This window comes from Ochlerotatus camptorhynchus, unplaced genomic scaffold (assembly GCF_037179485.1).
Source record: "Ochlerotatus camptorhynchus isolate MF236.1 unplaced genomic scaffold, CSIRO-AGI_Acam_v1.1 ptg000312l, whole genome shotgun sequence".
NCBI classification, from domain to species: Eukaryota; Metazoa; Arthropoda; class Insecta; order Diptera; family Culicidae; genus Ochlerotatus; species Ochlerotatus camptorhynchus.
This window is the reverse complement of record NW_027040800.1, coordinates 2,189,464-2,216,095: the sequence shown is the minus strand read 5'-3', so window position 1 is coordinate 2,216,095 and position 26,632 is coordinate 2,189,464. Positions and strand designations below refer to the sequence as shown.

The 26,632-nt window shown below is 41.3% G+C and overlaps 1 protein-coding gene across 1 annotated transcript in view; it reads right to left on the bottom strand.

Annotated features, from left to right (window-relative positions):
* Positions 1-26,632, bottom strand: part of stx (stuxnet) — a 59,381-nt gene that overhangs the window by 24,313 nt on the left and 8,436 nt on the right. Inside the window, exon 2 of the mRNA XM_065229252.1 lies at positions 4,535-4,622. Within this exon, the coding sequence (XP_065085324.1) occupies positions 4,535-4,622 (88 nt within the window). The remainder of the gene's footprint in view (positions 1-4,534; positions 4,623-26,632) is intronic.

Genomic DNA, 26,632 nt, shown 5'->3' with positions numbered 1-26,632 from the left:
TAAGAGCTATTTTTACAATTTGGACTTTGTTTATATTTTTTTATAATATGTCTTGAGAACAAGTTAAAACATTACTTCTAGCTGACGTTATGTGAGGAATTAAAATATTGCTTTAATTTGGTTTTTGTCATTGTAAAGTCAATGTTATCGCAGTGCTTATTATATGTATCCATCATTTGGTTCATGGGTCCAAATTTGGCATAATTCGTAGGATGACGATTTGTAGCAAATATATTTCTATTTCGTAAATGCCTAGATGGTGTATATAAATTTAAGGATGACAATAGTTCTATTGAATCAATTCGATGCGATACGATATCGTTTACGAAAGAAATCATAGCAAATTCACGACGTTCTTTTAATGTTTGGATATTTATGAGCATACACCGAGCTGTGTAAGATGGCAGAGGAAATACAGTCCAACCTAACTTGCGGAGTGCATACAATAGAAACTGCTTTTGAACGGACTCTATTCTTTCTTCGTGTGTGATTGAAAAAGGAGACCAAACTGTGCTGCAATATTCTAATATCGAGCTTACATAAGCAATGTACAATATTTTTATCGTATACGGATCGTGAAAGTTATAGCAGAAACGTTTTATGAAACCAAGCATGTTGTTAGCTCTGTTAATAATTGTGTTAAAATGATCGGTGAAAGTAAGTTTTGAGTCCAAAATAACACCTAGATCCCTGACTCTATCACACTTTTCTACGATATGGTTTCCTAAAGTGATTGTTATGTCGGGTAGGATTCATTTTCTACTGATGGTAATTGAGTTACATTTTTTTATATTTTATTGTAGCAGGCTTTTTTGGCACCAAGTATGGAATATCTGTATTTCCTCTTTGAATGTGATGATGTCTTTGGCATCTTTTATTTCCAAAAAAAAAGTTTAATGTCGTCAGCATAGATTAAAACTTTAAATTTCTTAATAATGAAAGATATGTCATTGACGAAGAGAATAAATAATAGTGGTCCTAAATGGGAGCCTTGAGGAACTCCTGAAGTGACATCAACGGGATTTGATGTCTTTCCTGTGTGCTAAGTGGGCTAAGTTTCAGATGGGCTCCCAAGCCAAACGTCACTTCTAACAGTGCTGATTCCTTTTCGAAATTTCGACCAGCTTCATGCAAAAACCGGCAAACGAGCGATTACAGATTATTTCAATACGATACAACGAGTTGCTTCCTTGATGGTTGTATAACTTCTTCTTCTTGTTCGCATTTCAAGCTTATTGCTCAGCGCATATTAGCTTATTGCGTGCTCTCAACTTAGTGTTCTAAATGCAATTCCACAGTTATTAATTGAGACTTTCGATGCCAATACCAATGCATGAATTTGTATATTGAGTGGCAAGCACAATGATACTCTATGCCCAGGGAAGTCGAGAAAATTTCCAACCCGAAAGATTCCCTCGACCGGACTGGGAATGGAACCCGCCGCATCCGGCTTGGTTATACCGTGCCTTTACTGACTAGGCTATGAGGCCCCTATGAGGTCAACGATATGAGGGGTGAAGCTAATGTCTGACTTATCAAGAAATCCACACGAGACCTAATTCAACAGCAATATTTGCGTCAAGGGATAGAACAGCATCTAAAAGAGTACCCTAATATATTAAAATGAAATCCATATAAGCATTACAATCAAATGACATTTGTGTGAATATATCTGACATTGTATATTGCACCAAAAGAGTAGGGAAGAGAATGGGAGTACTCGCTTTACAACTGCTCTTATGAGATTGAGCAAATGTTTTTGAATAACCCATCCCAACAACAGTGAGCCCCTCCATATCTAACTACGCCTATTAAATGGAGCACATGTTTTTGAATACATCTGAAAATACCAACTTGACAAGATCAGAAACACCGAAGTTTTTGCAATTTGAAGATTTAGTTCCATTTATATGAGTTAGGGGGCGGGGTATAGTAAGCCCCCCCCCCCTCATCTCTTAATATGCCTATGAGATTGAAAACTGTTTTTGAATAATTCATCCGAACATACCAAATCAATAAGATAAGAAACTCCGACGTTATTTCAGTTTGAAACTTTACTTCTATTGATAGGAGTTACCTCAAGATCGCCCAATGCTTTTTTTTTCCTTTATTTAACGTCGGTCTCTGTTTCGCAATCTAGTGCCAATCACCGACGGACATCGATTGCCATCCATTGACGGCAATCAAATGTTCAGGAAGGCAGCTTCCACACCTGCGTAGGATATCGCACCCATTCAACACACTTGGGCCGGGACCAACGGCTTTACTTCCCTTCCGAAGGAAGACGTGACCAGAAAAATCCCACCGACCTCGACTGGGATTGAACCCAGACCCATTGGGGTGGGAAAGCAGCCGCACCGGCTATCGCCCAATGCTAGTTGGAATACTGTCATGAGGCAGTACTTTTGGTATGCCTGGTCTAGGGATTGTTTCGTTTTTGAGTTATTATAAATTTCCAGCTAGATTGCATTCCTGGTCCATTATTGAACTGTAGTATGAGAAAAAAGGTCAGAACATAATAATCAGTATAGCTTAGATGGTTCATGTTAGTTTTCTTGATACTCATTAGATTGCAATCGAATCGATCATGAGTCACAAAAGTTGCACGTGGACCAAATTAGGTTCTAGTTTCAAATTATTTTTTTCATCGGAATCGGTGTCAGAGTCGAATTTCGTCAACTCCGGCTCCGACCCTTATGCTCAAAAATCTCGACTCCAACTTCACAGCCCTGCCGAAAACCATAGCTTATCAAATCGCACTCTCCGTAAAACGCCCATTTCGACCTACTGCCTGTTTCCATTATTCTACTAGTACCTCTGTGGGGTTTCATGGCTACATATTTCGCTGCCCCAATCCTTCCTTTTTCTTCTCGCTACACCCAACAGACTTGACTGTGCTAGCTGTTGTTGTAGGTAGATAGGTACCAACTAAAACCCCAAACGGAATCCGTAATCGGTACGGTTAAAGTTGGCTACATTGTGGGCGCATAGCAGCTAAGGCTCGGTCTGTCTCTCTGCATCGAACGGTCCCGCTCAACTAGTTTATGGCAGCCAGCGCGGGTCGGTTGGTGCTCGGTAGCTGGACCGGCGGCAGTGCGTGGTGCTGGTCACTGATAGCCGTGGGGTTCCACCACTCGCAGGCGGCGGCGGCGGCGGCAGTTGGGTACGCACTTAAACGGTGAAACCTGTTTGTGTGCGCGAAACGGTTCTAATGGAGGTCCGCTATTATTTTACAGTATAGTATAGGTCTGAGCAACAGCACGACACGAATGATTTAGCGTGATAACGGACACAGCACAACATTGGTACCGGTTCTGATGATGTCGAAGGCGAGAGCGCTCCAGGTAGTTTGACGGGATTTTGTCGAAATAGCTGGGCTAGGTTTTAGAATTTCACGGCATCTACAAGTTTGCCTGCGGCTTACGTCACCATTCGAACCCAATCGATGTACGGAGTTACATTGACGAGTTTTCATGTGATGATGGTATAAGCGATTGCATGCCTCCCCCGACGTGCACTCACACTAGGATCGAAGCGTGCGCGGTGAACAGACAGAACGAAGACGACCGACGCCGACGTGTGGGACAATAATGACCTGCGGCGGTGATGTGGTCATCGATTGAACGGCGACCGACGATGACGGCTAGTAGGAACCATATAGTCACTTTTTCCCAGGGGAGGACTGGTTTCTAAGAACATTGAACATTGGCGAAAGCGGACGCATTGCATGCGAATTGCAAATCAACAGCGTTTTACGGTCGAAAATAGACGGTGCGGGTCTTTGGATGGCGTTGACAAGTGAGGACCCGTTATCAGACCGATTCCCATACCGGACGGTTTGAGGTTGATTTCGGTTCTTACATAACAGTCTTGATTTCAAGGCTAAAACAGGCCGAGGCACAGAAGGCGATTGGAGACACGTTTGAGTAATTAATGAAACTTCATCTCCTCCGAAGTTCCCAGGGAAGAATCATTTTTCATTAAACTTTCCGAACTGGGAAAATTCACACCGAGAGTAGCTCCCGTAAAAATGGTTCCATGCATAACAGAGTAAACAAGAGTGCCTTCTCACACACCGTGGTCTTATCCGTGCCAACCATGTCGGCACAAACTATACCGTACTGTCGGTCGTTATGTTCACATACCCACTCTCTCAACCATTCACAGCTCGCGTTCGGGCGGAGAAACGAGAACATGAAACAGCTAGAGAACCCAGAAAGGCACAGCAAAACACACGGCCGACCGACCGCAATGCTGGGGGATGCGGAGTGCGCCAATCGCGACACAGCCATCCGGCTTTCGGTTGCACTGCTGCTTTGACGGCCTTTCGGTGGATCCCACGGGATTGACCAACCGACCACAGCCATCACGCGACTTACAATGCATAAATAATGCCTTGGTGTTGTGCGGATAAGCCCCGCGAGGGGCTTTTGTCACAGGATAAATGATGCACTGCTGAATGAAATGGCATTTTAGGGTGATTTTATGTCCTTGCAGTAAGTAGTATTTGAATGGAATGCGGTTCGAAACTCACCAGAAGCCCAGTCTCAACGTTCGGTGTGAGGATCAGCTTGGAGCCGTCCATAAGTCCATTCTCTCGTAGAGTACCATCGTGCAGTTCCCTGAAATTGAAGTAATGAAAGTATATTAATTATAGCGGAATAGTCGAATGACCCATGTCAGTTTTAACGACGTAACTTTGGGACGTTTGAAGGAGTTCATGGGCAGTGCTTTTCAAACTATGTGCTGCAGAATGTTGTACAATGCTAAAATCAAACCAACAGCGGATATTCGTAAATCAGAAGATCAATCAGGAATGAAATGTGCCGTGAAATTCATGGGCGCAGCCAGAGGATTTTCCCTCGTATTACAAACAACCAGGGTTGCTTCCACTTACTTCGCTATAAAACAATGTTTTTCTAAGTTATGGAATCATTGGATTTTGAACTAGGTGAAATGGATGTAATGTCGGCCGCACAGTGGAAACGGACTCGGATTTAGCGCATTTCTTCCATTTTGCCCGCATTTACTGGATGTCCTTGACTGCCCCGCCGCTTCGTCGAAGTCGCTGCTTTGCAATTGCCCAGTATTTTTCGATTGGTCGAAATTCCGGGCAATTCGGAGGATTCATTAGCTTGGGGACAAAATCGATCTTGTTGGCAGCATACCACTCCAGAACCACCTTGGAGTAGTGGTAGCTGGCCAAATCGGGCCAAAATATGACTTTGCCCCTATGCTTGCGGATGAACGGCAATACACGCTTTTTCAGGCATTCTTCGATGTAAACTTGGGATGTCATCGTCGAGGATGTGACGAATGGTTCCGTTTTCAGGCCACAACTGCAAATCGCTTGCCAAATTATGGCCTTATTCGCAAACTTTTGACCGGGAAGCTGCTTAAAATCGAGTTTGACGTATGTTTCGTCATCGATCAAAGTGCAGCCCTTGAGTTTCGTCAAAACACGGTCGTACAAGAGCTTTGCACGCTTTTTGGCCACGGAATTCTGCTTCATGTGCCGTTTCGGATGTTTACTGACTTTGTACGACTTGTATCTTTCCTTGGCAAGGATGTTCCGCACCGTTTGAATATTGGCGTTGTACCTTCTGGCCACATCTCGGGTCGAAAGACCGGGGTTGGCTTTAACGCACCTCAACACCTTGCTGCGCAGCTGACGATCCCTGGTTCCAGTTTTTTCTTAGGTCCGCTTATTCCTTTCCATACTCTGTTTTTCCTTGTAGTTTTTGAGCACTCGACAAACTGTTGTTTTCGGCATCTTCAGCACTTTAGCCAGTTTGGAGAACCGGACCACTTCGGATTTTCCAGGTGCACAATATTTATTCTTCTTTCGAGTTCCATTTGACGTTATTTCTGAACGAGATCGACTACTTTGATCAACGCTGAACCAGTTCTTCTCTATAGAAGTGTAAACAAACCACTGTCAAAGCTGTTCGAGTCCCAACACTAGAGGCGTGCTAGAGGCGCGCGAGGGGCGCAAGCAATTTACTTTTAGTCAACCTTTACCATTGACATCCTGGGAATTAATTCCAAATCATTTCACCAAAACTCACAATTCCAGTGAAGCTAGTTCGATATCCTGCGAAACAGCTAACAAAAGACATAATAGAATACATTTTTAAAGAAAGTCCACACCGACCGGGAAACCATTCCCGGGAAATTTACTGTGTGTAGAACTATGAATAAAACAAAATAATCTTCCAGTGGATGCTGATGGAACCTTCTTGGAGATGATGGAAAAAGCTTCCATAGAAGTCAGACAAACTCCCGGAGAAAGTTTGAAGAAATATCCAGAGGAAGCTGACCGACTCTGTCGGGAGATAAACATCCAGGAAATGTGGGAAGCGATTTCCGGGGAGGCCGGCAAGTTTATTGGAACTTCCAGAGGAAGTCGGTACACATTCTGACCTCCTTCTGACAGAATTCAGAAGGAGCTTCTAGGGGAACTCGTGAGCATTGTCCTGTGTTAGAAGAAACTTTCTGAGCAAGTCTAATATAATCTAAAACCAACACAGCCAGTTCTTAAAAGCATTATGAAAAATGATTGATATAGGTTTTAGTTTTAATTTCGGGCCTACCAAGCACGACCCGCCTTTTGCCTTTACTTTTCGAGTGGATTTTTTTTTTCACAAAATGGAATCTTTTCACTGCAGATGACCTCCGTACGTATCGTAAGATTTGATAAAGAGAAACAAATGGTTGAGATATTGTTAAAATCTAACACTGCTTCTTGACCCCAAACTCGGCCTAACGCATTGGAACGTCATTCAAACGCCATTGAATTCACTTCGCCCTATCGGATGAAGATAAAAATTGATTCGGTCGGAGCACTTCTTTTGTTTTTTTGAGAATAATGGGTGCAAACATTCATATCACGCGTTCTCATTGACTTCGTTCGGTAGCTGTTGAACTAAAGTATCGTACTAAATGCAGGAAATGACTAGTTAACGCCGAAATCACGGATTTATTTGATGTTTTCTGCTTGATAGGCCCAAAATGACCGCTTAGTCGAAGTAGTTATCTATCCTACCTCCATAATTTGTCTATTTGATATATGTTCAAATCAAAGATGCGTCACACATACCACTACTGTGCAGTATTTAAGGGGCAAGATGATTCAGCAAACATTGGGCCTGATTAAATCAAATATTTAAACACGATGCTTCAGAATCCAATAAATTGATGAAACGTGGACATCGCGTATCGTACGTTCCGTTTTTGGTAATTATATGATTGGAGGGTGGTCACTACTCGAGTCTTGTCACTATCAACAAGGCATAAAACATAAAAAATACTAAAATGTGTTCCTTTGATTACTGAAAAATTCTGTTCCCCTAGTTTGAGGTTGTCAGGACTAGGGTTTGGTTGTAGATCTTATACCAGTAACGCACCACGAAAAAGTTATCTACCAGCGTTACTAGTTGAAGGAACTTTCAGAGTCTTGAGCTTGCTTGCTGGAGCTTGATTGACCGCCCACGGTTGCTACTCTGTTACTGCCAGATCAGCTGTAATTACACAGAGAACCAATAGACGATGCTTGGGACTAGCAATCATCCTCAATGTGTAAAAACTGGTGATCTTAAATTAGGCAATACCAGCGCCGGCCGCGCCCGAACACAGGTCAAGAAAGGAATGGGAAGGAAGGTGTTGACATGACACTCGCTTTGATGGAAGCCGAGAACACCTCTGCACTTCCACGAGAAATCACTGGGATGTTGGATAAGAGGGTTGGGTTTGCAGCAGGGTAAGCTGAATTGATGTCCTAACGATCATATAACGCGAAGGAGCTTGGGACTAAACCCACGGTCTTCTGCTCAGTAAGCAAAAACGTTTGCCACTAGGCAGACGAGCACCTTTTTAATCACCGAGTTGCTGTTATTACCATGTAGTCATATTAACAAATAAAACGATTGACGAATCTTGAATGTGGATGGGCCTGAGATTAGACTCATAATGTTCTGCTCAGTAAGCAAAAACGGTTGCTCTAAGGCCACCGAGCCTCTCATATCACATAATACCGTTGCTCAAATTTGTGTATCCATTCAAACCCGGAACCAACGACAACAACGAGTTTCGCAAAATACACGATACACAAGCGATTTTACCATAAATCTCTTTGATATGTAAGGACCTGGGACAGCGTTTTTCTGCTCAGTAAGCAGGCCACTGTAACCGACGATCTTTCAAATCCGAAAACTAAAAACTACGAAAAAGTACTTAGGCCTTCATTAAGTTCCACTTTCACGCGACGTTCAATGACAGGGTCCTATCCAGGATTACATCTGAAAAATCCAAATCTGGCCAACGCCCACCTAAACCTGTTCTAATCCACCTGAAATGACTAACGAATGGAAGACTTGGACTACCCAGCCATGCAATAGTCTCATTCCGTGCCTTATGGCAACTTGATGATTCTATTGCGCTCATCTTTTGGCACCACCCAGGGGAGACTTGGTCCTGTACCCAATGCTTAACTTATCTCCATTCCACTCAGCTACTCGCAATTTCTTGTGATATAGTGGGCGGAATATTATTATATGAGACAATTCAATGCTGACGTCTTTCCAAATTTAGCAGACCGACAGGTAATCGATGAGTTACCACGATAGTTGCTATTCAACAACTCGACAACGTCCCATCGTCAACGCCTGCTATGAGAATTTCCCATTGCATACGTCAACGAAATGACGTCATCGAGCTATCGATCAACTACCCTGGTTATCGCCTGGTACCTTATAGCACGATGCTAGGAGGCGAACCGGAAGAATCGATGAGCTACCTCTCCCCCCTCTTCACTCTTGGGAGATCTAGTGAAAATTCTCCTGGAGGTTTTCCTAAACCTCCCTAGAAAATATTCTCTGAAATACCTAGAATTCATTCTAATATCTGCTCAAATAAGTTTTGGAAAAAAAAATTCTAAAATTCTCTTAATAGTTCTTCAAAGTGACTGTAGTTATCCTGAAAATCTAGACCAGTCCAAGGGTCTTGAAATCTTTTTTTTTTTTTCGTAGAGAGGACGAGGTATATTTTTTCCAGATATGTTTGTCTACGTATCTTTGAATCATAAAAGTGCTACTCCAATCAATAAAAAAAACTCCCAACCAAGACCATTATCCTAAATTCTCATTTAGTTAGTTCTCTGAGCTAATCAAGCTGTTAAGAACACAATAAGGAACAAGAACTCAGGGTGGCCACAGAATTTTTATTTTGAAATTCCCGGTTTTCCCGGTTAAAACATTAATATTTTCCCGGTTTGCCTCTAACAAAATAAAATGAAAATAACTAAGCAAGTTCTCAACAATTTTCATCCACAAAAACAGAAAACCAAACTCATAGCTGAATCCAGATGAAGATACAAAAATAATAGGAAAATATGTTTATGTTCCATACAAAATGGTCGACTCAGTTTATATTTAAAAAGAAACCTTAATATTACACTTTACTTTCTCAGCTCTTTTAGTTTAACGTCCAAAGCAGAAGCCTCTTTCTAAGCGTCTGCCAAAAGTTTAGCCTTTTTCATTTCCAGCTCTTTTATTGCTTTGTCCGCTTCCCTCTTTCGGATAGCTTCTTTATCGCTTGCAATCCCCTCAGCTCGCTTTGCATCCAAAAATTCCTGGTACCGACCTCGGGCGTTTCGACAGTACTGAATAAGCTGCTTGTCCACTTGAATGTTGGTCACACCACCAGCCGCTAAAATCCCATCATGTACAGTGCGTTGGCTTTCCTCGGATTGATTTACCACCAGGCACTCCTTGTTGACGGAAAATCCGCGCTCCTGGGCTGCATTTCCGTGAGATATTATCAATATCTTCTTGACAAACGATGCCAAATTCGGAAGCTGTTTTCCAGAATCAGCAATTGCCTTCAACCAGAAATGATCGACCCGTGTCTCCTGTCTGCGATATCCTGAAGCAATTAACTTGAAGAAGGCCATCGTGCAAATTTGCGAATATTCATCCTTCACCTTGTCCGCAACAGCTCCAGCCAAATGATCTTTCTCCACCATATGTTCCAAACAAAACTCAAGTCGTTTCTTGGCTACATCTGGGGAGTTTGGAATGACAGATGGACTTAAACAAGAAATATACCTTGTTAGAGCATATCGAAGTGGCGAACGATCGAGGAGTTTCGTCAAAAATGCAACATAATAGTTTTTGCAGTCGTTGCGAAACACCAAGAGTTGTTGTTCAGACATTTTTCCACGGATTTCTTCCGCTTTGATAGCCGCTTTTACAGTAAATCCCACGTCTACTTCAGCTGATGTAAGAGGGTTGTCCTGATTTAAGTCAATCTCCGTTAGCGCTTTAGGTTTCTTTTTAAGGCGGTCTGGCTTCACCACTCTCTGCATCGCATTTTGAACTAGGCTTGTTAGTTCATCGTACAAAAAGGGAGAAAATGGTGCATCACCCTGAAATTCTTTCCAAAATGGTTCCACATTTGCCGCTGCAGCTACAAAAAAGCTCAATTTAGGTCCAAAGAGCTGATCCGATACCGCTTGGGACACCACTGCAAACGCGTTGGAGCTGTAAACCGCCTTAAAGCTTCTCCTGAAATCGGGATGACTTTCTTTTCGTTTTGACTCTTGTTGAAATTTTACTGCCTTCACATATGTTCGCAGATGAGGAAGCATATCTAGAGCTCGTTCTGCTACTCGCTGGTTTTCCACCCACCTGACTCCGCAAAATTTGAGCGGCAATATGGTGCTACCAGTAACTGCTATAAAGTCAGCACGTCTTAGGGGAACATCTTTTAGCAGGTAGTACAACGACATCAGAAACTGATCGATCTTCCAGTCCGTTTTCTGCATACCGCTCTTGAACGAATTATGCACTACATGAAGACCGCAACTGCCAATGCTGAGTAGACTGAAGGAACTGCTCTCAAGCATCTCTTGCAATTCGGAGGACAGATCGTTAAGGAGTCGCCAGTTCACGTTGGGTCCATCCATAGACACCTGAATAACTTTTTTCAACAGTCCGGGATATGTTTCGAAACACTTCTTGATCCCACTCATCAAGTCAATCGCTCGTGTAGATGATAGGAAAGCTGAGCCTACATATCTTGTCTGTACTTCCTGCTTGTCTTCATCCCAAAAATGAATGCTTACATCAAGGTGCTGCCGTTGTGCAATTTTGTTCAGTGTTTCGTCGAATCTAAGGACGACCTCGGAGCAACTTTCAACTTTGGTCAGTAAGATCTGTAAGGTGCCAGACCGTGTGTGATGAAATAACCAACTTTAGTGCGGCTCATTTCCATTTTCGAAGCAATTAGGCTGTCAGGAAACATCTTCTGGAACAGAGCAACACTGGCCAACAAACAATTTGAGCTGCTTAAAGGTTGAATAAGCTATTTTTTAGCTGAAGAAGCAAATTTTTGACTGAATAAGCTCTTGTTCTGCTTCCAATGTTTGTTGGGTGGTACCTGCACTACGGTATGAACCATGGGTGGCCACAGTTTCAAGTGCCTATAAAATTTCAGCGACAGCCTGATTGGCACCTACTGCCACTTCAGATGATGTTGAAGCATTTGTCTGAATTGGATCGACCAAGGTAGTTGTACTCACCTTGGGATCGACAGTCAAACTTGAAGTTGAAGATATGATTTTATCGTTTGTTGAACGATCTGAAATTTGAGATAGAAGATCAGTATTCAATTCATAGAATTCTTGTATTAAAGTCTCAGCACATGATGAACTTGATTCGATAGCAACCAAAACAATAATCGAAGCTTCGCTGCAAGTTTCAGTGCATTGTGCTATAATCAAGCGTGTTATTTCGGAGCTTACCATTCGTTCCAAATAAGCTGCTGATCGGCAAATTTGAGCGACGTGCTGCAGCCTGATGCTGATGGCCTTTGCTTTTTACATGACTCCCAAAGGCCACCCTTCCCATCGTATCAATTTTGAATGATTTATTGCACCAGGTGCATCGAGCAGCAGTCGGTACTTTGGGATCCGGCGCGCTCCATGGATAATCCTTCTCATACCTCGTCGAATATTTTGTAGGCATGGTTATTTGCTCCAACTTTCTCAAACTTCACTACTCTTATTTGATAGTTTTACACTTATAAACACATGGAAAACGCGTCTCACTTTTTTCAATGCAAATGCGGTTTTGAACAGGCCAATGCTCGCGAAATGAATGAAAAAACACGAAGCTTTTTCATTGACGAAGGTTGATAGTTCGTCGTCGGGTCGGTACGTTTCAGAACATACCAATACATGCGGAGAGCCGAACGTGAGGTGAACGAAAAAGCTTTTAAAAGAAAATGTCGAACGAACCCGATCGTCCAACTTTTCTGAATCTTTTTCAGACGCTTGATCGCCGTCGAAAAAAAAAGCTTTAAACCGCTTAATGTCGTTCGTTTTTGTTCTGGAGTAACAGCAGATCTGTACTACCGTACACCCAAATTTTTCAGGGTGTAGCTGTTTGTTGCATGTTTGTTTATAAACGAATGATGCTGAGCTGTCAATAGCTCGCACTTGTTGGCGCTCAGTGTTAGGTACACCTCGAAAACGGAATCGGTGTAAGCTTGAGCTTGAGCTTGATTGACCGCCCACGGTTGCTACTCTGTTATTGCCAGATCAGCTGTAATTACACAGAGAACCAATAGACGATGCTTGGGACTAGCAATCATCCTCAATGTGTAAAAACTGGTGATCTTAAATTAGGCAATACCAGCGCCGGCCGCGCCCGAACACAGGTCAAGAAAGGAATGGGAAGGATTGTGTTGACATGACACTCGCTTTGATGGAAGCCGAGAACACCTCTGCACTTCCACGAGGAATCACTGGGATGTTGGATAAGAGGGTTGGGTTTGCAGCAGGGTTCGTTTTGGTAAACGATAAGCTGAATTAATGTCCTAACGATCATATAACGCGAAGGAGCTTGGGACTAAACCCACGGTCTTCTGCTCAGTAAGCAAAAACGTTTGCCACTAGGCAGACGGGCACCTTTTTAATCACCGAGTTGCTGTTATTACCATGTAGTCATATTAACAAATAAAACGATTGACGAATCTTGATTGTGGATGGGCCTGAGATTAGACTCATGATGTTCTGCTCAGTAAGCAAAAACGGTTGCTCTAAGGCCACCGAGCCCCTCATATCACATAATACCGTTGCTCTAATTTTTGTATCCATTCAAACCCGGAACCAACGACAACAACGAGTTTCGCAAAATACACGATACACAAGCGATTTTACTATAAATCTCTTTGATATGTAAGGACCTGGGACCGCGTTTTTCTGCTCAGTAAGCAGGCCACTGTAACCGACGATCTTTCAAATCCGAAAACTAAAAACTACGAAAAAGTACTTAGGCCTTCATTAAGTTCCACTTTCACGCGACGTACAATGTTTCAATTTGCTCTTTACGTATTGTTCAGGCTAGGCCCTTTTCAAAATTTACGCGAGAAATACGCACAATCGTCACCTACCTCGCAAAACTGGTTCCAAACGACAACAAAGGCATAAGCAACGATGGATTGTTGAACTTTGCTGGCTCCGGTGGTGTAGTGCACAGCAAAAAAATGTAATATCGATCAACGTAATTCAAGCTGATGTATGGAATAATGATGTAATTGTAATTTTGTAATTTATCAGCACACACCCTGGTCGACCACTGTAAACCAATCTGCCGTTCAGCGTTTTCGGTTTTTGTTTCTGGATCTTTAGTTGCCTCTGTGATATACTTACTTGCGGCATACTATTTTGGGAGTGTATATGAGCGTGTACCATGTACGGTAGCTCATCTCTCATCGTGATGGTGGGACATAGTAGACAAATTAGAGAGAAAACAAGGAGGTATTAGTATTAGTTATATGTAAACAAACTAAACAAAAGTTAGATAATGCGGCACTGTAACTACTACTATTTTAGAGGTATGATTCGTCATGTTTAACTCAATGTTTCAATTTAGGCAAACTATCTATCTTACAATTACAAAAGCAAACCTAAACTTACAATTATATGCAAATGCAAAATGAAACTTGACAAATCATCGTCAATTCCCTTATTCCAGGGCAGGGCCTGACGATTTGAATCTAATTTTGATCAGTGAACGGGCACCATATGGTACATTTTCTCACCATGAACCTATCATTTCCAGCCTATCTGAACTATTTAATAAATGGAAGCCATAACATGGGTTACGCTCCCCCTAAGCGGGCCCTCCGCATCCTGTTTCTGTCTTATCTCAAATACAAAATGCCAATGGTATGAATGTATCTATATATAACTTGGAAATGACGTACAATCAAATAAACCCGTAACCCACTCACTTGGTCAGGCTTCAGAATCGTCCAGTGGGCAGTGCACTCTACACTCCAAGTTCCCTTTTTTTCAAATTTACCGCAAATTTGATATTTTACCCATTGAGTGTTGATTAGTTACAATGAAACATTGTGACAGAAGTTGAGGTTACTAGTGTATTAAATAATCTAGGTCCTATTTAGGATTATATCTGAAAAATCTAAATCTGGCCAACGCCCACCCTAAACCTAAACCTGTTCTAATCCACCTGAAATGACTAACGAATGGAAGACTTTGACTACCCAGCCATGCAATAGTCTCATTCCGTGCCTTATGGCAACTTGATGATTCTATTGCGCTCATCTTCTGGCACCACCCAGGGGAGACTTGGTCCTGTACCCAATGCTTAACTTATCTCCATTCCACTCAACTACTCGCAATTTCGTGTGATATAGTGGGCGGAATATTATTATATGAGACAATTCAATGCAGACGTCTTTCCAAATTTGGCAGATCGACAGGTAATCGGTGAGTTACCACGATAGTTGCTATTCAACAACTCGACAACGTCCCATCGTCAACGCCTGCTATGAGAATTTCCCATAGCAGACGCCAACGAAATGACGTCATCGAGCTATCGATCAACTTCCCTGGTTATCGCCTGGTACCTTATAGCACGATGCTAGGAGGCGAACCGGAAGAATCGATGAGCTACCTCCCCCCCTCGAAAACGGAATCGGTGTAAGAGAATAAAAGCTGCCATCGCCAGTCAACATCAAGGTGGGACTGATTAGCATTTTCGAATTATATTGAGCAAGTTGGACTGAGAAAGAGTGTGAACTTGTGCATATGCAATTAAATTAAAATAAAATATATAATTTGATTTTTCCCGCTTTTGTTTCGGAATTCCCGGTTTTCCCGGTCCATTTCAAATTCCCGGCTTTTTCCCGGTTCTGTGGCCACCCTGAAACTAGAAGTATTCAGAAAAAAAAATCATTATCTTCTCATAAAGCTGGGTTTAGATAAGGTAAGTCAATTGATCAACTTAGTTGAATTCAACTGACTTGAACGTGTAAACTATGCCATTTAACTGACTTGAATTGAAAAAAGTTGTACCAGGCTCAATTTTTCAAGCCAATCGAATTCAACTGAGTTGATCAATGACTTGCCTTGTCTAAGCCCAGCTTAACTCTTAACCATTCTTGCATTTACTCAAAAGCGCACCAATGCGCTCAAGGGATTGATCGCTGGATCGAGCAGACGCACCAATCTACTTGAAGGCTAAATTTTGTCAGACGCAATTAGGTATAACATCTATTAAGAGACGCACATTCCCATAAGCAGCTTAATTATGCAACAACTATAGACTGTTTATTTATTTATTTATTTATTTTTATTTAATACATCCATCTGACAATAAGTCTTAATGAACCAGAAGCCATAACAAATACTAAATGTATCTGGAGTTAATAATACGTCTCTGGAATTGAGCAGCAGGTTCCCCAAACTCGAACAACTCTTCAACTGTAGAAAACGTGCGAATCATACTCGTAACAGGTTCATGTTGTCCAAAAGAAGAGCGGTGTGAGTCTTGACGCAATAGGAACGTTGAGCGTAGAAATCTTCTTGGCGCACGAAAGTTCAAGCAAGAGAGTAAGTGGGTAGAGTCAATTCCACCACTTAATAACTTCGCGACGAATGTTGCCTGTTGAATTTGTCGCCGTCGTTGTAACGTGTCCATGCTTAGCAAGCGACATCTCTCAGCATACGGAGGTAAGTTTAGTGGATCTCTCCAAGGAAGTTGTCTTAATGCTCGACGAATGAATGTTTTTTGGATACGTTCTATTCTGATGTTCCAGGAAAGTTGGTAGGGAGTCCAAACAACAGATGCAGTCTCGATAATCGGACGAACGAGTGAACAGTACAGTGCTTTTAAACAGTACGGATCCGAAAAATCTCTTGAGATTCTTGATATAAAACCAAACTGACGATTAGCCTTAGTGATTACCATTGAACGGTGTAAGTCAAACGTAAGTTTAGGGTCCAGCATTACACCTAGGTCGCTTACTTGTTCTACTCTTTCTAGTACAAATCCATCAATTGAGTAATCGAATACGATTGGCGTTCTTGTGCGATTAAATGTCATGACCACACATTTTGATATACTGACGGAAAGCTTGTTTAAGCGGCACCAATCAACAAATTGGTCTAACATTGCTTGGAGCTGACGGCAATCCTCGACGTTCTTGACAACAATGTATAGTTTGAGATCATCGGCGTATATGAACACACAACCACTCGGCAAGAGGAGCGTCACATCGTTGAAGAAGATTGTGAACAGCAATGGTCCTAAATTGCTGCCCTGGGGAACACCGGAGGTTGCAGCAAATGGTGATGAAGTGCACGAACCCAGCTTGACACGAAGTGTTCTGTTGGAAAGATATGATTTCAGCCAATCAACCAAACCATCCGAAATTCCCAGGCGAGACATTTTCTGAAGAAGAATACCATGATCGATGCAATTGAATGCCGCTTTCAGATCGGTATAAACGGTATCTACTTGAGCCCTATTTTCCAAGTGATTTATACATGTTGAGGTGAACTCCAGCAAATTTGATTTAACTGAGCGTCCTGGCATAAATCCGTGTTGCGTTGCTGAAATGTAGCTCTTGACATGAAAGAAGATAGCATCGTTTACAATGTATAAACACACCTTATTTTAACGGTCACTTTGAATATAATGAAATATTGCAACATGTTTTGGCTGCGTCGTTTTGTTTGCTCATTTCTGAATGACATAGCATCAAAAAAGTGATCAGTTTTGTGTTTCCTGTCAAAATGCGTGGTCTTACTCCGGAACAACGAAAAAGTATCGTACACAAATGGTGCACTGTGAGCGGACTCTCCTTGAAAAAATTGGCCAAGGAAGAGCGTGTAAGCGTCGGAGCAGTACGAACTGCGATTAAAAAATATAGAGAACAGTGTACGTTTGAAAATGCGCCGAAGAGCGGCCGGAAATCCGGTCCTGTAAGTCCGGATATCGATAAAAAGATCAGGGATGCCTACAAACGAAAACCAGCGACTTCCGTTCGGGATGTTGCGAAAAAACTAGGGACCTCGTCGAGTAACGTCATGCGTGCCAAAGAAAGACTTGGGCTAAAAACATACCGGAAGCAGAAAAAAACCCAAAAGGAACCCAAAACAGACCGCGTCAGTGAAACCACGGGCCCGCAAACTCTACGATTCGTTATTGTGTCGAAATTCTGGCTGTATAATAATGGACAACGAAACGTACGTGAAACTAGATTACAAAACGCTTCCCGGACCACAATTCTATACTGTAAGCGAAGGCAAGGACATCCCCGAAACGGAGAAGGCAATTTTTACCGAAAAATTCGGTAAGAAGGTTATGGTTTGGCAGGCAATATGGGAGTGTGGTAGAACGTCTAGTCCGTACATCACAACGGAGACGATGAACACTCAGAAATACGTTAAGGAATGTCTCTAGAAGCGATTGTTGCCGATGATCAGGCAGCACGAAGGTCAAGTAGTATTTTGGCCTGATTTGGCGTCATGTCATTACGCAAAGGACACTTTAGAATGGTACAAAAGTCAAAATGTATACTTAGTGCCGAAAGATATGAATCCACCGAACTGCCCGGAGGCACGGCCAATCGAGACTTTTTGGGCTTTAACCAAAGCAAAGCTTCGAAAATTAATAAAACCAGCGGACGACATTCAAAAATTCAAAAAAGATTGACCAAAAGTGGTCAAAATGGTGGGAAGTACCACTGTGCAGAAGCTAATGGGTCATGTTCGAGGAAAAGTTAGGAGTCTTGGCTATGATTACATATGTTGATTAAACGAGAGTAAAATATCATTTGAAATACAAATACAAATATGATTTGCCAAATAAAATTATTAAAACTTAAAAAAAACATGACTTTTTTGTTATTTTGAAAGTGTGCTTATACTCTCTGGAACAGTCTATAATAACGTCTGAACGGAACGGAACTGAATGTTTATCTCGGTTCAACTCAGGAATGTGACAACACCCAGTGGGAGCTGAATTTATAAAAGGCTCAAAATCATCGAAATACCCTTTTATTTGAGTAACTTTTGCTCCACTTGCAAAACTGCAACATCAAGCATTGAACAACCACAACTTTGCAACTCTTTTTAAAATTTGAACTAGCGAAGTCAGCCCTACTTTTTAATTTGTTTCTGTTATAAAGAAATACCTCCCTGACTTTGAATGAAATTACCTGACAATCCCTGATTTTCCAGGTCCAAAAAGGAATTCCCTGATATTCTCTGATTTTCGGAAAAAGGCAGAGAGTAAATTTAATCATTATATTCTACTATCAAAGTTACCCGCATTATCAAAGAAACCCCGTTTTACGAGACTTAATTTTTCTGCTTGGGCCAAAAGCTTTCCCTCAATGACATAAAGTTCATCTGACGATAGGGTAGAGCGCTTCTTCTTCGCATTTCAAGCTTATTGCATATCGCATATTAGCTTATTGTGTGCTATCAACTTAATGTTCTAGATGCACTTCCGCAGTTATTAATTGAGAGCTTTCGATGCCTGTACCATTTTTGCATTGGTATAATTGTGTGGCAAGTCCAAACATACTTCTATGCCCAGGGAAGTCGAGAAATTTTCCAACCCGAAAAATTCCTAGACCGGACCGGGAATTGAACCCAGCCACCTCCAGCATGGTCTTGCTTTGTAGCTGCGCCTTTACCGACTGAGCAAAGGGAGGCCCCCAGGGTAGAGCGCTACTTCGTCGTAATCGCCTATTTTCGTTCTATCGATCAGAAAAGATCAATCATATCAATGATTTCACCGTGCAAAAATCAATAACAGGTTTGTTCCGATGCGTTAGTTCATTAACTACAACATAAACCCTTTTAGAGCGCATTGTATGCATATTTACGCTCATTGTTCTCAAAACAAAAGAAGCGCTCCTAGCGAATCCCATTTTTCTACGACTATCCATAGGACGAAGAAAATCTAATGGCGTTTCAATGCGTTCAGACGGAATTGAAACTCGTAGAACGAATTTAGAATCAAGAAGCAGTATTATATTTTAAACAATGTCTCAACAATTTGTGCTACTTTATCAAATCTAACGGTTCGTATAGAACGGTGAATAAATTTAGAAGTCATCTTTGATAGAAAAATTTCATTTATTGTTCAAACCCGTTCAAGAAAGAATGGTAAAGCGCGGGTTGTGCTTAGTAAGACGGAAATTAGATCAAAACCCATAAAAGGTAAAATAATTGATGATGCCATCATTTCCACAATAAGCTTCATGAAAATCTTCAGAAGAGAACATTACAAATATTCCCGAAAACAAAAATACGAGCTGTTCACAGCACTCGAAAGCTCTTCACCCAACGAAGTAAAATCCCTCCAGTAGAATGCACCCTCTTGACGATTCGCTTCATACTTCAACTGCGGAATCAGCACACATGACGTGACCGTCGCGGCCCTCAGAGAAACATGCTCTTTGTATCCGGTGTTGTTGGCTTGCTTGGAGGAAAGCAGCAACACAGCAATACTTCTTCCCTCTCCCTCTCTCTATATCGCTGGTGCTCTTCCACCGATGGCCTACATTGACCATGATAGCCCCGGAAAGCAAGCCAAATTTTATTGACACGTGAAATGGAAGCTCTGCTAAGCTTCCTCATGCCATAAGGCTTCGATTCCGACGAACGATGGAAACTCGTCGAAGATAATGATGGTGCTGCTCACTCTAGCCGACCTTCTTTATTCTCACTCGATGGCGATGATGATGATGATGATTGTGATTGCAGAACAACGAAAATACTTGTTGATATTTTGTTTCCGTGGTGACCGCACCGAACAAAGACCCGCCACGGGTGGATATTTTTAAGAATGAATAAACGTCGAATCTCGAGTACTCGAAAGTGCATAAAGACAATTTCATCATAATCGCAAGAGTTTGTGCTACGTCATCCATTAACCGGATTTTGCTTTGTGAGCAAGAGCACGCAGATATGCAACTGTAGAACGACTAGTTTACACCAGTTACTAGGAACACATTGTTTTCTGCTGACATAGAGAATGTCTCATAGCTTAAAGCTTCGGCACACATGACGCTGTCATGGCGTCATCGTCTGGCGCTGGCGCTGGTAGAGCACTAGAGGGGTTTTCACCACGTAGTTTAAGATGCTTGATCTTATCAGCTTATAATTACCGGAATTCGAGTGATTCCGCTTCGCAAATCACTTAATACTTCAGGGGCACACATTCCATCGCCCAGAAGCCATGCAGAACAGAAAATTTTACTCGAAGCTTGCTTATGTGCAGCATACAGTGAGTAGCATTTTCAGCGTCGTACATTAATTAGAGCGCCAGTTTTGTGGTGAAGTTAAATGGTTGTGAAAAGACTTTCGCGAAACATGTCCTTAAGGCCGCCACGTAACGTTAATCGTTCAACATTCCCTCACGGGAGGGAACAGGAAAATTGTCATGCTTGAACTAGTCACCGTGTGCGTTGGCCCTTGATACACTCGGGAATATATTTTTTTCTCTCTCTGTCTCTAGTGTGTTCGTTTAGTTCCAGTTGCTAAAAAAGCCAAAAACACGTGACTGCGGATAAACGCTGGGTGAAGCGGCGTTTAAAACAAACTTTTCTTAAAGCTGTATTCTGTCCTGAGCGATATTTTGACACGCGCGGGGCGGGATTTAGATTGGTTCTAACTACTCTCCGCTCATGCACGCTCAGGTCTGAATACACCGTTAAATATCGCTCAGGACGGAATCCACCTTAATGGCGTATTCTGATCTGAGCGTGCATTAGCGGAGCGGAGCAAAATTTTGCGTTGGAATGAGAGAGACAACTAGTACTCCTCTCCCTCTCGTGCCATAATGGTGTATTCCATCCTGAGCGATATTTCACGCGCGGGGCGAGATTCTACAAAGCTACGAGAGCGAAAGAAGTACTGCATAGTTGTCTCTCTCATGCCAACGCAAACTTTGCTCCGCTCCGCTAATGCACGCTCAGATCAGAATACACCCTAAAGCGGCGTTTAAAAATGTATTCTTAGTAGGGACCCTCATTTCGTCAGCTCCCCTAGCGAGTGTTCTAAATGCGTATTGTTTTGGGTGTAGTGGTGCAAAGTGAAACCTGTTTCAACTAGGAAATGTATCACGGATGGATGGATAATGAGTTTTGTTTCAGGGATCCCTTGTCAACACATGATGATTACTCATGCAGGTTGCTTTGAAAGTAACTTCAACCCTTTTTGTAAATTTGAAGGATTTCACAGCATATTTGAGCAAATCCACCCCAAATAGCGAAACAATAAGGTCTGTATCCACATTGATCCGGACACCTTCAAATCAGTAGCGTAGCGTAACCTCACTTTTTACCTGTTCGACAACGTTGAAAACGTTATTTAGGGTCATGTTTACATGCAAATCAATTTCAAAAGACTCATGGTCTTCTAGTTTCACAGGTTTGTATTCATTGGAACCAATATTGTTTTATTTGTTTACGTTTTGAGAGTTATTGAACAGATAGATTGAGGTTAGGGCGACGCCACTGCTTCAAATCAATGTATTTTTTTTTTAATATTGCACGTACACTGAACGAAAACGTAAACTTCGGATGATAATTGTATTGCTCGAGCCCTTCAACAATATGCTGTCGTATTTCGGATGATTTCCTTACGGTTGAATTCGTCATCAACTGATGAGCATCCATATGACTGTCCTCCAAATAAAGGATGATATTTATTTGAAAATTGGCTTAGTCAATCTACGGTTTCCCCGCTTTACCAATGTTCTTACCACCTCTGATAGCGATAGCTATGTTTCCACTTCGTTTGTCTGCTCAGACCAGCAAATGACGTTCGATAGAATTACTTACATCATCGTTTTGAATGATTTGCGTTAAGGGGCTGAACCAATACCAAATGCATTTCAATTTAAGATGACTATCATTCTGCAGAGAGCATTTCGCATTTCGCAACTGAAGGCCCTATCTCTTTTCCCAACAATGTTCATCCTGTATTCGAGAGGAAAATCACCTGATTTCAAAACAACCGACATCCGGTTGCAGCTATCATTCAAAAAGGCGATTTCGATGGTTCGATATGAATGGTCTGAGGTTTCATTCGAACAGAGAACGGTGGTTTGGTACAGTGTAGGAGTGAAAAATTTCGCTGTGGTATAGCTGGGAGTCATTGATGAACAAGACTATGATTGGTGTTTACATTCCATGGTCAAGATGGCGACGAATGAAAAACACGTGCGCGAACGGATTTTGTACGGACGTAATGCAAATCGTGACTTGTCAAAACGGGAACTTGCACAAATTTGGATTCACCTAAATCCACTGTGTTCTCAAATCATTTTTGGAACGTTTGACAGTCGAGAGGAAACCGAGAAGCGAACCCCACACGCATCACAATATATTGACGCAAAGGCGAATTATTGACAATAATATTGATGGTGTGAATACAGAAATATTGTCAATATCTATGTATTGTCGTCAATATAGAATGTATTGACAATACGAATATTGTCAATATAAACAATCGTGTAGGGTCCACTAGAAGTGATGAAAACAGTGGACGTGCTGATCCTGTCATGGACCGAAAGGTGAAGAGGATATTGAAGGAAAACCCGAATCTCTCTGTTCAAACCGTGGCTCGTAAAACAGGAATTTCACCTGGTTTTGCCCAAAAATCAAAACAGTGTTTTGGGCTGAAGTCGTGTAAAGTAAAAACAGTTCCAAGCAATTTGTACCCGATTTGGAATCATGCCATTATGCTGAAACTGTGATGGGGTGGTACGGAGTAAATCAAGTGAATATTGTACCAAAAGCCGCAAATCCACCAAATTGTCCAGAGTTACGTCCAATCGAGAGATATTGGGCTCTGAAGAAGTGGAAGCTTTCTGGAAAGAAACAAGGAATCAAACACTTCCAAAAAATTTGGACAAAGATGGCCACCACGGTATCTGAGGAGTCTGTACAAACCCTAAAGCTGGGTTTAGACTAGGCAAGTCAAATGATCAACTCAGTTGAATTCAATTGGCTTGAAAAGTTGAGCCTGGTTCAACTTTTTTCAATTCAAGTGAGTCTAGTCAGTGGAATGGCATGGTTTACACGTTCAATTCGCGTTCAAGTCAGTTGAATTCAACTGACTTGATCAATTGACTTGCCCTGTCTAAACCCAGCTTAATAGATAGAGTTGAGTCCAAAGTTCGAAAATCTTATTCAAATACCGAATAACTATGTTTTGACTTCCCGGACTATTGTGGATGCAGACCTTAAACGAATTTTAGATTTCAAGAACAACATGTGAAAAGGGCATACAAGCTTTTTGTAAACAAACCTTCTTATGCCCTTTTCTCGCCACCCATATGACACCCACGGAAACCTTTAACAGCACCGGGTAAGGAAACTTTCCCCTTTCCGATGATATTGCTGGTTTGCGTGGGCGACCCTCGGTTGGCGAGAAAAGGGCCTACAAAGGTTTGTTTACAAAAAGCTTGTATGCCCTTTTCACATGTGGCTCTTGATTTTACCTCTCAGAATTCCATGAAACTTCGCATAATTGTTCGCTAGGGACAACGAACTGGTGCTGGAATTCCGTCGTTTTGACCGACGCCTATTTTATTTTTTAAAAGGGGCATTCGATAATTCATTACAAGATATTTTTTCTATTTTGAGGATATTCCCGCATTCATGGTGTAAATTTACAGGTAAAATTATCTAAGCAATTTCTGACTTATCAAGACCTGTTATTTATGCTTTGATTGCTATTTGTGCTACCATGGCATATCTGGAGGTATTCAATCATATTTTGTGACAATGGATCCTCGCTTTATCTAATATTTGTCCAGGATGCCATTGAGCATAACCTGAATTAACAAAAGATCGGCATTACTGAAATACCGCGTTCTATTGAAAGGGTGTCCAGCCGAATGCCATTTGGAGAATTCAATTTGCCAAGAGGTTTTCAATGTTCGAACAGTACTAGATTCCAGAGTATTTCCAACGTCTTCTTGCGGAGTAATTTTAAGATCTCAAGCTTAGCAGAATTTTACGATGCATTATTCTTTTAACCATGAGCTGTTCTTTTTAGTTATGTAATTGGCATGATTTTTAGCCGGATACTCTTTTAAAAAATCAGTTCTTTGGGGCAATGTTCTAGTTATATTTTGGATTTTGGCACAGTAAATGCTGCTAGGCTTCAAATTTAGAAAAGAAAATAGATTTTAATAATTTTAGGAGATTTTTCCTTGAGCATGTTCTTTGGAGTTGTGATGTGGATGATGTAAACAAGAATTTAAAATTTTATGAGATTTTTCCTTCTTTTAAACTTGACCAGTTCTTTGGAGTTCTAGTTATTTTTGGAATTTAGAAAATTTAGAATTCATTAAATTGTTTAAACATGAATATCCAAATTTCATTTAACATGAATATCCATACTACGCAAGGCTGAAGGCAAGTAATCAATCAGTATTCGGTCAAACGGCTTTCGGACAAACGGTATTCAACCCAACGGCCTTCGGTCAAATGATCCGGAACCTATTTTAATCGTTTTTTCACAAATAATTTCTTATTTTTCTTTTTCTGAAAAGGCAATCCAGTTTCCAACAACGGCAGTTTTCGAATGGACCGGTTGGAAGGAGCTGTCAGATAAGTACCGCGCAATGCATATTGTTTTAATTTTGGTCTGGTCCCCGTTCGTTTTGACGACTTTGGTCAATTTTCCTGTTCCTTGATTGATCCTTTGGACGATTTTCCTGTTCCTGGAGGTGGATTGAATGGAATTATAAGCCATACAATGCTTTTGATGGTTGATATAAATTTTTTGTCGATTTACTTGTTGACGTTCGCGCTTTCAGCTGGTAAAATCTATGTTTGTTTTTGTTACTGGCTTTGATATGGAGATTGCTGACTACGTCACGTACAGGTGTTGTATCAGGAAGCTTTTATCTTAGCAAAGAATTTTCCGATGAAACACACGGCGAATGGGAGAGACCCGGGTTTTGAGTTTGGTTTACTCATAAGTCGCTTGAGGTGCTGGAGGTCGGTGATGGGTAGGTTTGCCAAATGTTTTCCAGGGAAGAAAGTCATTCACTCTATTGATACTACTCCTAGACTGAGTGGAATTTTCGTCAATTTTCCTCATTTTACGGCAGATTTTTGGGGTTTTCCACGGGAGAATGTGGGGCGGTTTTTGCTCGTTGCAGATTTCCTGCACTTTTTGCGATTGTGAGTAGTGGACTAGAATTTCTTTTTGACAGTCTGGAGGATCCTATTGGAACGAGCGGCACGCTTGGATAGGATTACTTAGTTTTGGTAATGGTATGTCACATAGTTTAGTACGGAGGACGGTAGTGTAGTAGTTTATAAAATACGCGTTAGTTGATTTTTGAATCGTGTTTGAATGATTAATTTACTAAAAATTCTGGGTCATGGGATTGCACTCATATGTACTAACCCGTCAGTCAACAACGGGAGTAACGATACGCATTTAACGGTTTTGGGTTGTATTCTTTGAGCGTGAAATGCAAAACGTTATTTGTGTTATGTTATGAGTTTTTGCATTGGTCTTGAAATATTTCATTCAAAAGCTTTGATTTAGTAACGCTTGAAAATTCTGGTCAGCAAAGTAAAATACAGTTTCTCTGGAATAGAAAGAACGAAGCAAGCTGTGATGTAACAGTAAATAAGTACCGTTGCCAAGCAACTCAAGCCACACCGCTCGTGCGTGTCACAGTGTTGCCGATTTATATTGGATAATCCAAAACTATGTTGATCATTAAAACATTAATTTTGAATTACAAATGACAGGACAGTCTTATTCAAATGCCGTAATAAAACCTCTAAACAAAGCAAAATGATTTATATGGTTTTTATAAAAGTTAACGATACCAATACTAATAATAAACACGATTTATTCACAAAGGGAGAGGGTCTTTCAATTCTGTCAACACTGTATTGAATCTTAAATACCATACTCGTTCCGGTTCCAATTCAAATTCTACAACGCGAGTTTTTCTCTTAAAGTTTCATCAGTTTATGTGCATGAACCCAAAATGCATGAGTAAATGTGAATGGGACATACGTGATACCAGTATGTATTGTATAATGGTATTTTTACAGTTTGTACCGTTCTGATTCATATTACGAACACGCTCAAATTCTGAGCACTTGTGTTTTTGTATGGGACGGATTTTGAAAAATTTTCTTTTAGGATGTCCATATTACGATAAGTCGTGAGTTTAAATGCATTCTGAGCGGATCAGCAATATTTTAGGTAAAAAAGGTGTTTTTCAAAGGATGATTTTAACGCACTGTTCGGAATTTGAAT